At 51.8% G+C, this 12,500-nt stretch overlaps 1 protein-coding gene across 1 annotated transcript in view; it reads left to right on the top strand.

Moving 5' to 3' along the window:
• Nucleotides 1–12,500, top strand: part of aff2 (AF4/FMR2 family, member 2) — a 94,317-nt gene that overhangs the window by 75,276 nt on the left and 6,541 nt on the right. The window contains exons 12-21 of the mRNA XM_056601130.1: nt 200–305; nt 927–1,077; nt 2,056–2,331; nt 3,772–3,985; nt 5,319–5,975; nt 6,048–6,677; nt 6,810–6,925; nt 9,697–9,958; nt 11,145–11,281; nt 11,369–11,432. Coding sequence (XP_056457105.1) covers nt 200–305; nt 927–1,077; nt 2,056–2,331; nt 3,772–3,985; nt 5,319–5,975; nt 6,048–6,677; nt 6,810–6,925; nt 9,697–9,958; nt 11,145–11,281; nt 11,369–11,432 — 2,613 coding nt within the window. The remainder of the gene's footprint in view (nt 1–199; nt 306–926; nt 1,078–2,055; nt 2,332–3,771; nt 3,986–5,318; nt 5,976–6,047; nt 6,678–6,809; nt 6,926–9,696; nt 9,959–11,144; nt 11,282–11,368; nt 11,433–12,500) is intronic.

Below are 12,500 nucleotides of genomic sequence, written 5' to 3' on the forward strand. Positions count from 1 at the left end.
CTCTCCTCTTCCTCTCTCTCCCTCTCCTCCTCCTCCTCTCTCCTCCTCTTCCTCTCTCTCCCTCTTCTCCTCCTCCTCTCTCCTCCTCCTCCTCTCCTCCCTCTCTCATCCCCTCTCCTCTTCCTCTCTCTCCCTCTCCTCCTCCTCCTCTCCTCCTCCTCCTCTGCTCCTCCACCCTGGTCCTTCTCCGTCCGTCCAGCCGGAACCTCCGTCCGCAAACAAGTGGCAGCTGGACAGCTGGCTGAACAAGGTCCAGCCCCAGAGCAAGCCCCTGGGACCCCCGCAGCCGGAGCACCCCCACACAGGTCTGCACTCTGATGGGGAGGGGGTGGTGGTGGTGGGGGTGGTGTTTATAGGATCCAAACCATGGGGGTTAATACAGGGGGGTCTAGGGATTAGGATTGTGGGCTGGGTTCAAACCTCAGGGTCTGCGTTCCACCTGGAGGCATCGTTAAACGAGATGATAGACGGGCTCATCTCACAGTGAGCTGATCTGGATAAAAGGGCCTTTTAAAAGTTCATTTTAACTACTAGTACAATAATGGTAGAAATTCGTTCTTTTCTGGATTGTTTAACTATACACCTGGGAGTCTTAACCACTTGACAATTAATCATTAACGACTAATTAACTAATTAACAATAGGAATACGAAAAGGGGCCGTGTCCAAAAAGGACACGGTCCCTTTTCGTATTGGCGATATTTACAGGCCTGTGGTCATTTAAAGTCAATCAAATAAAATTGCATATTGGTAACATATAACAGTGATCTGATTGTTTTGCCTTCAGACAAATCCTTTTTCAGTTTTTGCCGGCACAGTGAACGTATTAAAGGTGTGATCCGGGTGTGTTAGAACCACTTGGTTGTGAATAACACAACATAATTCAAGTATTAACCCCCACTCTTCCCCCTCCCCTGGTCACTCCAGGCACCGTCACCCTGGGATCTGTGAGCTTCTCCCCAGGGCGGGAGGCCCTGGGGCTGGGGACGACCGGCAAGACGAAGCCCTGCGCCCCCAACCCCCCCACCCTGGCCCCGGCGCAGCCCGCGGACCAAAAGGACCCCCGGCCCCTCTTCTGGTACCACAGCCCTCCGATTCGTGTCCGGATACCGCTCCTCTTTTCTCCTCTACGTCAGAGGAAGCAAAAAGCGACAAAACACTTTTGTATGAATAAATGAATGCATAATGGAGGATGAATAATGGATGAACTAAGTGATGTGCTTTCAGTGTTTCCTGTGATTTTCCCAGCCACCAAAAAAAAGAAAGAGAAAAGTAGACCCGTGTCAAATTTACCCTTGAAACACAAATAAGTGTTGCCGTACTATTTAAATTATTTCTATGGGCTTTGGCTGACACGACCATGACCCAAAAAAACAATGTAGTGCGAGTTCACCGACAGTTGTACAACAGCAAGACAGACGGATTGCCATGACTGCAAATAACTCTTCATATACTGTCGACATTATGGCTCCGTACTGACGGTGACACCAACATGGTGTGAAAACCACCGGATCTAACTGACAGCGTCGGTGGTGTTACGTATTTTAAGCACATAAGCTGCCCCCACATAGCCACTAGGAAGCAGGATCGAACACACGAGCTGCATTACCCCCACATAGCCACTAGGAAGCAGGATCGAACACACGAGCTGCATTACCCCCACACAGACACAAGGGAGCAGGATCAAACATACATGCTGTAATAACTAACCCAGCCACAGAAGGCAGCATCTTTAAGACCGACCCGGAAGCTGCAGCTAAGACGTCACATAGGCCACGCCCACTTTACATAGGCCACGCCTACTTGGTCAATTTTCAGCGACCGGAGCCAGAGGAGGTCAGAGAATCACAAGCGCCCCGCAGAGAGCCTCGGGCCTAAGCCCGGGGCTCGAAGTAGCTCTCGGTATTTCTCTCTACAAGTGTTAGATACATTCCCTCCCTTTTGCTTCATAGTTAGCATACCGAAATACTTTAACAAATAAAGTGAGTTAAAACTTCCTCTGATTGCCTTTGTGTGTGTCCCCCTCCCCCCCCCCCCCCCCTGCCCCACCCCCCAGCTCTTCAGGCAGAGAGAAGGCCAAGGGCAAGCAGGTCCCGAAGGCCACAGCAGAGGGTCAGAGGTCGTGCAAGATGCGTCTGTCGCCGGCGGTGCCATCGGGCCCCGAGGGGCCGGCCTCCAGGAGGACCACCACGGGCAAGAAGCAGCCCCGGAGAACCGAGAGGGCCGGCAGCCTGGAGGAACCGCAGAACCACAGCCAGCCCCCCTGGACCAGAGCCAAGGAGGAACCGCAGAACCTCAGCCAGCCCGCCTGGACCAGAGCTCACCAGCACAGGTACTGGTGGAGGGAGGGGGGAGGGAGGGAGGGAGAGGGAGGGAGGGGGGGTGGGGGAGGGAGAGGAAGGGAGGGGGTGTGGAGGGAGGGAGAGGGAGGGAGGGAGGGAGGGGGGGAGAGGGAGGGAGGGAGGGGGGATGGAGGGAGGGGGAGGGAAAGAGGGAGAGGGAGGGAGGGGGGTGGGGGAGGGAGAGGGAGGGAGGTGGAGGGAGGGAGAGGGAGGGAGGGGGGGTGGAGGGAGGGAGGGAGAGGGAGGGAGGTGGAGGGAGGGAGAGGGAGGGAGGGAGAGGGAGGGAGGGGGGAGGGAGGGGGGAGAGGGAGGGAGTGAGGGAGAGGGAGGGAGGGAGGGGGGGTGGAGGGAGGGAGGGAGGGAGGGAGAGGGAGGGAGGGAGGGGGGGTGGAGGGAGGGAGGGAGGGAGGGAGGGAGGGGGGGAGGAGGGGGTGAGGGAGGATGATGGATGGATTGATGAGCGGGGGGAGGGGCATGATGTTTTACTCCCAGCCAGAAGGCTCTTGGTACACTGCCCCTCTCTGTGGGCGTCCTAGACTCAAAGCAACATGCCAGACCCCAGCCTGCTCCTCAACGACGCATCAGAACTCATCGGCGGTCAGGTTGGATTAAAGTGATAAATGGATCATTTTCAAGCAAGAAATGTGCTGAAACGATGCGCTGATGGTCGTTGGTTCGTTATTCTCAGTATGGGCTCAACGTGCTGAAGGCCAGACCCCAGCCGGGTCCCAGTACAGAGTCGTTTACATACAGGACATTTAGCATATGTTTTTATTAGTGCTGTCAGTTAAACGCGTTATTAACAGCTTTCACGCAAACCAATTTATTTATTTATTTTTTTGGCTCAAAACAAAGAAGCAGTAGCCTGACTGCTATGTTCAAGGCAGTATGTTTGTATGTTCATCGTTTAATTACAATATAGGCTTTTTTTTTGTATCGTCCTGTTTGATCAGTATATGCCAATGTTGTTATCAATAAAAAAATATTTGCACAAGGCAAGCCGATGCAATTCTCCATGTTGATAAGAGCATTAAAATGAGAAAAATTAATGGGACAAAGAATTCAAGGGATATTTAGCATAGAAAACAATTTACGATTACAATCGTGAGTTAACTATGACATTAATGTGATTAAATATTTTAATCGCTTGACAGCACTAGTTTTTATCCAAAGCGACTTACAACGGTTCATTCACACATTCACACACCGACGGCGTTGTCAACCATACAGGCCGACAGCCGGCTCGTCAGGAGCAGTCAGGGTGAGGCGTCTTGCTCAGGGACACCTCGACACTAAGCTAGGAGGAGCCGGGGATCGAACTAGCAACCTCCTGGTTACAACACCTTCAGCTGTTGAGTTCTGAGAACCAGCGTCCCTCCTTATTGACGTGTATGAACAATGTGTTCCCCCCCTGACCCCCCCCCCCCCAGCCCAGCCGCAAGGGATAAAGAGCTGCCAGCCCCCCCCAGCTCGGAGACCCAGAGCGTGACCCGGCCACGGGGGCCCAAGACCCCCACCGGCAGCAAGTCGGCCCCCAGGAAAGAACCCAGGGGCAGCACCACTGGCCCCGCCACCACGGCCCCGCCACCAGCACCCACACCCCAGCTTACCCCCGCCGCAATGCCTGCTGGGAGTCTGAGTCAGGTAGTGTGTGTGTAGATGTATGCGGGGAAGAGGGGAGGGAGGGAGGGAGGGAGGGAGGGAGGAGTGTTAAAATCGCAACAACATAATTTAAATTCTCAGACAAACATGATTGTTAAAAATGGTGTTTGTGCGTGTGTGTGGGGGGGGGTTTGTGGGTCTGTGAGCGTGTGTGTGTGTGTGTGTGTGTGTGTGTGTGTGTGTGTGTGTGTGTGTGTGTGTGTGTGTGTGTGTGGGGGGGGGGGGGGGGGGGGGGGGGGGTGTGTGTGCGTGGTGTTAGTTTGTGTGTGTGTATGTATATGTGTGCATGTGTGTGCGTGGGTGTGTGTGTGTGTGGGGCTTTGTGGGTCTGTGAGTGTGTGTGTGTGTGTGTGTGTGTGTGTGTGTGTGTGTGTGTGTGTGTGTGTGTGTGTGTGTTGTGTTAGTTTGTGTGTGTGTATGTATATGTGTGCATGTGTGTGCGTGGGTGTGTGTGTGTGTGTGTTTATGTGCTAAAAAGATCTACCTCAGAATGATAATAACCCCTGCAGTGCTTAACATGTTTACAAGTTGAATTATTTGTTTGGGACTTTGCTTAAGATTACCATAAAACTGTTTTTGTAGTTCAGGTGGGAACAATGAAGAAACATAACGAGAAACACGATTAAGCTGAAACAATCCCACATTTACCCAAAAACAAAACACTTCCACAGAAACATGCCCAGTCTCCTTATGAGAACATACCATGTCATCTCAACCTCTGTGTCTCTTCTATTAACATTACAGGTCTATAAATGAGTCTTAATCATCATATCCCCGCCCTATAAAACCACACTGCCGTATCAACTTTGACAGACAAAAGTATAAACACGTCAAACCAGATACCAAACTTCATACAAGACCGCAGCTTGCTGCCGTCTATCCATCCCATAATGTATCCCTCAGTCTCTTGGTAATTGGTCATGAAACTAAAAGGAGTCATAAAACTGAATTACACGAAAATGGAATGATTATTGTTGCATTACTGTCTAAACGCCTGCTAGTTTTCATTATTGCTCCACTGGAAGATAGACAGCGAGAGCGGGCACAGACATTGTTGTGATCCTTTAACAAGTTATCGCTCTGCGCTTCTATGAATACATTACCCGCAGAAACGAGAGCCCACTGAGCAGAATGCGCTGGTGTTAGTGAGTAACAAGCTCCAGGCCTCCCAGTCGCAGAAAGTAAGACGGGAAGAAACAAACAAAACTGTAAAGAACACATTTGGACTCCAGGCTAGCAGTCCGTAATACAAAGACACCCCTCGGTCCGATCCTGAACTCATTCTCCTCCTTCCCCCTTTCCTCCCGCCTAACAGGACAAGCGCAAGCACCGCGGCCCCAGCAGCAAAATCACGCCAAAGTCCCGGGAGTTCATCGACACGGACTCCTCCTCTTCCTCCTCCTCCTCGCCGGAATGCCACTCCGACCCGGAGGGCGGGGCCAAGCTCCCAGCCGCCCCGCGCGCGGCTCAGAGCATAGCGACGGTCGCTAACGCCCAGGCACACTCGCTAGCACCCTCGTTCCCCGAACGCCCCCCCGGCGGTAAGGGGGCGTTCGGGGGCAAAGGACTCCGGGTCAAAGACCACGGCGGTTCCGCGGCCGTCGGCGGCGCAGCGAGCAGCAGCAGCGCCGGCAGTAAGAACAGCATTAGCATCAGCATCAGCAGCAGCAGCAGTGGCAGCACCAGCGCCTCTAGTGGCGGCTGTCTGTCCCTGAACCTCCCGGACCTCGGCGGGGCGTTCAGCACCTCGGCCCCCGAGCCCGGGGGGTCCAGGGGGAAGCAGTGCAAGGACCCGGACCCCCTGTCCCCCCCTCCCACCCTGGGCCACGACCCGCCCCTGTCCCCGCTCCGAGAGCCCCCCGAGTGCCAGAGACTCTGGGTGAAGATTGAACTGAGCCTGCTGGGCAGGGTGCCCGGCCAGGGGCCGGGGTCCGGGGGCCCGCCGGCGGGCGGGGAGAGGTCGAGGGCGGGGGCGAGGGAGAGGGAGGGAGACAAGGAGAGGGAGAGGCAGGGGGAGGGCGTGAGGTCGAGGGGGGGCGAGAAGGAGAGGCTTGGCGCCGGGGAGAAGGACAGAGAGAGGCTGAAGCAGGAGGAGAGAGACTGGCCCCCCGTGCTGAAGGAGAGGGAGAAGGACAGAGAGAGGCTGAAGCAGGAGGAGAGAGACTGGCCCCCCGCCGTGAAGGAGAGGGAGAAGGACAGAGAGAGGCTGAAGCAGGAGGAGAGAGACTGGCCCCCCGTGGTGAAGGAGAGGGAGAAGGACAGAGAGAGGCTGAAGCAGGAAGAGAGAGAGTGGCCCCCCGTGCTGAAGGAGAGGGAGAAGCCGGGCCGGCCGCTGCAGAGAGAGAGAACGGAGGAGGAGGAGGAGAGAGAGAGGGACACGCAGGAGCCAGAGGGGCAGAGGGAGACAAGGCAAGGCGAGCGAGAGGAAGGGCGGGAACGCCCGGCGCCCGGGGAACGGGACAGGGAGCGGGCCGCGACGCGGGACAAGGAGAAGCCGTGCCAAATCTCGGGGGGCCGCGACGACATCCCCACACAGGAACAGGGCCCCGCCCCGCCCTGGCCGCCCAGACGGGCGGAGAAGGCGGAGAACAGCAGCAAACACAAGAGGCAGGCGGCCGGCCATGCCCCCGCCCCCACGGAGAAACACAGCAGCAAGAGCAAGAGGAAACACAAGGTGAGGACAGGAAGCACACACGCGCTCCCTCTGAATCCCCGCTTGATTCAGACGCGTCGTCGATCTGTTTTGCGTCGTTATTGAATGTCGTTTTATTTTCTCTCTCTTTTTTCCTGCAATTTGCAACGCCAGTCGGATCACAGCGAGCCGTCAGTCAACGGAAGCAAGAGGCTCCGATTGGACAAAGACTGCAAGCTCCTCCCACCCTGCATCTCCCCCATACACACACACAAGAACGGCCCCACAGGGTAAGTGCTGCTCCGTGGAGTGCATGCACACACACGCGTCCATGCTGAGATAGACAGCCATTTCAACGCCTTTCACATGTCTGTCTAACACCTTGCATCCCTGGCCTAAAGCGAACGGAAAACATGCAGCAACAAACAAAATCTAATATTAGGTCAACTTAGCCGTCTTTCCTTGTATATTTTTATAGGGAACCCAGGAGAATATAATTAAGTCGAATAAATTAGAAATAAAAACATCATATAATAAAAGGCATACCTGGTATTTGTCTTTTTAGACTTCCACCAACAGCAGAGAGGTATTTTGCTAACAACCGGGTTCAGGGGTCACTCTTAGTGACCCTCAACGTCGTCATGAATATTCAAACGGACCGGGGGAACGTTTCAAACGCTGTGGCTCATTGTTCCAGAGCAGAGCGCTCCCCGCTGGCCCGCGCCCCTGATCAGACCGCTGAAGGCCGCTTCACCTCGACAAGAGGAAACCCTTCCTGTTATATGGGTACATTATTTCCTCAGCTTGTTGTTTTCAAACGAGAGGGCTTACATTTTTTAATAGGGCGACAGAGGTGGCGGGAAAGATTACTTTAAATCGCACATTGTGACCGAAGAACGACACAAACCGCCGGAAACCCTGCTTTCCATTTGAATTATTTAAACGCAGATTATGCGGGCTGTCTCCGTAAATCCGCCTTATGGTGACAGCGGCTGTGTTAGCGTTTGTGTATTTATTTCTTTATTTTTTAATGGGTCCTTTTCTGACAGTTTAGAGGGAAGATGCAAGAAATGGAGAGAAAAGATGAGGGACGTGTCCAAGGTTAAGACCTTCGTGTCACTCGCCGACACTGCATGTCCTGGCTGTTTCAACACACACACACACACACACACACACACACACACACACACACACACACACACACACACACACACACACACACACACACACACACACACACACACACACACACACACAAACATCAAAAGGTACCCACAAGGGCATCTAGATGGCAAAGCATGTTGATGTGTATGCCAGCAAATACATGCACTATTAAATAACACACATGCACGCCCACACAGGCACATAGATAGAAACAAACTCATAAAAATACACGCAAACAGATTCATTACAGAGGAGCCAACATAAGATACAAATAGGAGCATACCCAGACACACACACACACACACACACACACACACACACACACACACACACACACACACACACACACACAGAAATACACACACACACAGTAACACAAAGACACACATACACACACACAGACACACACTCATAACCAGAGACAAAGACTAATTAGCAGCTGTACTGTGTGTGTTAGTGTGCGTGTGTGTGTGTGTGTGTGTGTGTGTGTGTGTGTGTGTGTGTGTGTGTGTGTGTGTGTGTGTGTGTGTGTGTGTGTGTGTGTGTGTGTGTGTGTGTGTGTGTGTGTGTGTGTGTGTGTGTGTGTGCGTGTGTGATCACCAATGTAGGGGCCCGGGGCGTCCTAGTGCAGCCTCAGCACTTTCCCTCCCACAGCCAGCCCCCATGGAGAGAGCGGGGGGGGGGTGTGGGGGGGGGGGGGGGTGGCGGGGGGGGATGGCGGGGGTGCGGAACAACAATATCTGTGCTGTTGCTAAAACAGGAGAGCCACAACAATATTAGATATCAGCGGGAAAGGGCACCAGCGCACAAAAGACGGAGTGGAGTGCTGCAGAGTCATTAGCGTAATGTGGTTAAGCGTAAGCAACACGCGGCGCCGGGTTCCAGTCATTTGAGATCACTTCAGAAACGAGCGGATGCGGGATTACAAACTCTCCTTTAAACAATCTTGACACAGGCCCCCGCCCGCCGCTCAAAAGCACCGCGTGGCGCGGGCGGTGGCGTCCTCTGTCTCACATTGATCCGACACAGCGCGGGGTCGCCGTGTGTGTGTGTGTCCCCTCGTGAATCAGGAATCGATTCTGACACAGTGCACACACACTGGGCCGGCCCGGCGTGCCAGACAGTGTGGCGCGAAGCCACCAGCACAGTGTTCAAGAGTTGTTAACAACTTTCTGTTTGTTTAAACATCTGACGGATAACCTTGGCGTGCGCGGCGCCTACTAAGGAGTACAGTGATGAACGGCGTGTGAATAAGGTCATCCACGTGCTCCCGCGTCTGACGGGGAACAGCCCGCCTTTGATGCGGTCGTTGCTGCTGCCGGCGGCGGCGTCTGCCAAGCAGCCCCTCTAATTAAACCTCAGGGCTTGATCGCGGCGTTCAACGACGTGTGTGTGCTCCGGGTTTGATATCCCGTTGTTTATGCTGCCGCCGCCGCCGCCGCCGCGTGGCGGATCGGAACACAGAGCATAATGTGTTGGCGGCGGGAACGCGTGAACATAATGGGGGAGCAGGAAGCGGCTGAAGGCACAGCCAATAATTTAAAGGTCAGCGACGCTGCAGGTTTGCTTCTTCAAGTAGGGAGCGGGCCTCATTATGCGCAGTCTGACACAGATGATGGCAGCGCCGATAAACAACGTTTTGCTACTGCACCAGGCCCTGTGCACGTTCTGCCGCCAACATATGGGGCTAATTTATTAATGTGTCTGCCTGTGTGTCTGTTTGTTTGTGCGTGTGTTTGTGTATGTGTGTTTGTGTATGTGTGTGATTGTGTGTGTGTGCGTGTGTATCTGAACGTGCGTGTGTGTGTATGTGTGTGTGTGTGTGTGTGTCCATCTGTGTGTGTGTGCGTTTGTGGGTGCGTGCGTGTGCGTGTGTGTTTTCGTGTGTATTCCTCAGCTCTCTAAACAGGAAGCAGTCTCGGCGCCGTGACGACAAGCTCCTCCCTCCCCTCCTAACCCCGCTGTCCGATGACCCGCCTCCTCCTCCACCTCCTCCACCTCCTCCTCCTCCTCCTCCTCCAGTCTCTCGGAAGCGCACCTGTGACGTGGGGCCCTCCCTCGGACAGGAGACCGGCTCCTCTTCCTCCTCCTCCTCCTCCTCCTCCTCCTCCTCCTCACATAGGCACCGGAGGGCTGAAGCCAAGGCCAAAAACACCAGCGTGAGTTCTTCATCTCAGCCCTTATTCTCTCACAAACCACACGCTGAAATGGATTTAATCGCTCAGTTTTAACTTCGAACCAACCTTGACGTTTTGAGTTGTCTGTTCAATTAATCCTATTATGCTGCGAGAGGGAACATGAGGGTAGTGAATGGCTGCTATTAGTCCTTATTCCTACATAACTAGCTGAGGCTTAGCTCTCAGTATAACCATGGTTAGGTCTGTCACGTCACTACGGTGTGTGTGTGTGTGTGTGTGTGTGTGTGTGTGTGTGTGTGTGTGTGTGTGTGTGTGTGTGTGTGTGTGTGTGTGTGTGTGTGTGTGTGTGTGTGTGTGTGTGTGTGTGTGTGTGTGTGTGTGTGTGTTTTGATCTAGTTACATAGCACAGCTATCCTAGTATAACCAGCAGGGTTAGTTGTATATAGCTTAGGGTGAAAAGATTAATTTCTCCGTTTTTCAAATGCGATTGAAAAGACATAAGTATCCATTTTAAATTGGGAAAGGTTTAGCTTGCTCGTGAACATTTATTTTGGTAATTTGTGTCAGGTACATCTGATATGCTGGGAGCGGGAGGTGACTTGGCTCAGAAGTGGTCTATCATTGACACTATTCCATACAGAGACATGGCTGACCATGAACAATAGACTAGATGCATAACACAGCTTGCTTGATATAACCAGCAGGTGTAGTTTTATCTAGTTACATAACACAGCTAGCTTCATGTAAACAGCGGGTGTTGTTTTATCCAACAGCTGGTTCCTTAAATCAATGGCAGGTTTACTCTGATACAAAATCAATTACTTTTCGTCATGCTTCACATGACAAAGGGACATGCGACACGTTAAACTGTGACAATGTGACAAACAGATACAAATTTACATATTACATTAATAGATTATTCATTTTATTGCCGAAGCTATGATAAAAGCCATAATTTTCAGCTTACACCATACCCATTGATATTGAACTGAATATAACTAAATGACAGATTTTATTGCTTATGCTTATTGTGATTTTATCTAGACTGTAAATCTATACTTTTATGTAATGTAAACCATCGCAAGAATTATGTCAACTATTAATACTTGTGCCAATTTACAAAAGGCCTCCACACTTCTCATTGAAGGGGTTTCACTGCATAGGCCAGGGACGTGATACCTCTCCACCTGTACCTACTCACCTGCAGGAGGTGGAGGGCTATGGCCACAAGCCCTGCGGAGACGGTTACCATGCCAACGGGACCTCGGAAGCGGAGCCAACGTTTTCCGAACCGCCGTTGGAGCCCCCGGAATCGGGCCGACCCAGGCTGGCGTTTAGTGACAGGTCAGTACTGAGCGCGTGTGAACTCACGCCGCCACCGCGGGCTTCTCTACGTGCTGCTCAACATTCATGTGTTGTGTCGTTCTCCAGTGTCCACACCGCAGACTTCTACATGCAGGAGGCCAAGAGGCTCAAGCACAAAGCTGATGCTCTGGTAAGGACACACACACGCACACACATACACACACAGACACACACAAAGACACCCGCACACACACACAAATGCATTCACACACACTCACACACACACACACACACACGCATTCAAACACACACACATAAACACATACACACAGACATACATTCAACCACACACACATTCCACCACACACAGATTTAACTACACCCACTCACCCACTCACTCACACACCTATGCACGCACATGCAGTTTTCACACACACAGTTTTTGCGGTCATGGTTTTTTTAGAGCATTCATACACGCACCTTTTGTTTTTGTGAGCGCCTCTGTGTTTACACCCATTGCCTCCGTCAAATGAAAATAGATTTCTTGGAAAGCATGGCGCTGTATAATTCAGGTTATTTATTGCTCCATTTGTCTCCTTCCTCTGAGGATCGCATTCAAGGATTGATGTCGCTGGCAAGATTATTCAATATCAGACTGATTATCAGATTTCCCCCAAACGATAAAATGAGATTTATTAAACTCGTTATTTGTCTTTGTTTGAGCTCACTTTTCTGCAGATTTATCTCAAGGATTTGGATATTATTTGAGGATTATCCAAATAGGAGCTTGCAGGTTTTGTCCCAACGTTTGTAGAGATGTTGCTTATTCGTTACTTCTTCCTCAAACACACATAACGGACACACACACACATAAAACACACACACACACACACACACACACACACACACACACGCACATACAAACACACAGACGGAGACATATCATATTGACTCCCACCGTTTTCCGAAGTGCTCTATCAACTCAATCTTTCCCCCCGCACTCGTTGGGTTTATCTATGTTTAACTTTCAATTTGCATTATTCTGTTTTCTATTTCTTTCCTCAAACTGATTGGCCATCTCACTCCCAGTTCCTCTCTTTCTGTCTAACGCTCTTTATTAATTAATTCCTGTTTCTTATATTCTTTCCTTATTTCTTCCTCTCTTTATACCCTCTCTCTCCCTCCTTTCATTTCTTCATCACTCCGTCTTTCTTCCCTTTTCTTTATTTTCCTTTTCGTTCATTATGTTTCTTTTTCG

Source organism: Gadus chalcogrammus, chromosome 10 (genome assembly GCF_026213295.1).
Source record: "Gadus chalcogrammus isolate NIFS_2021 chromosome 10, NIFS_Gcha_1.0, whole genome shotgun sequence".
Taxonomy (NCBI): domain Eukaryota; kingdom Metazoa; phylum Chordata; class Actinopteri; order Gadiformes; family Gadidae; genus Gadus; species Gadus chalcogrammus.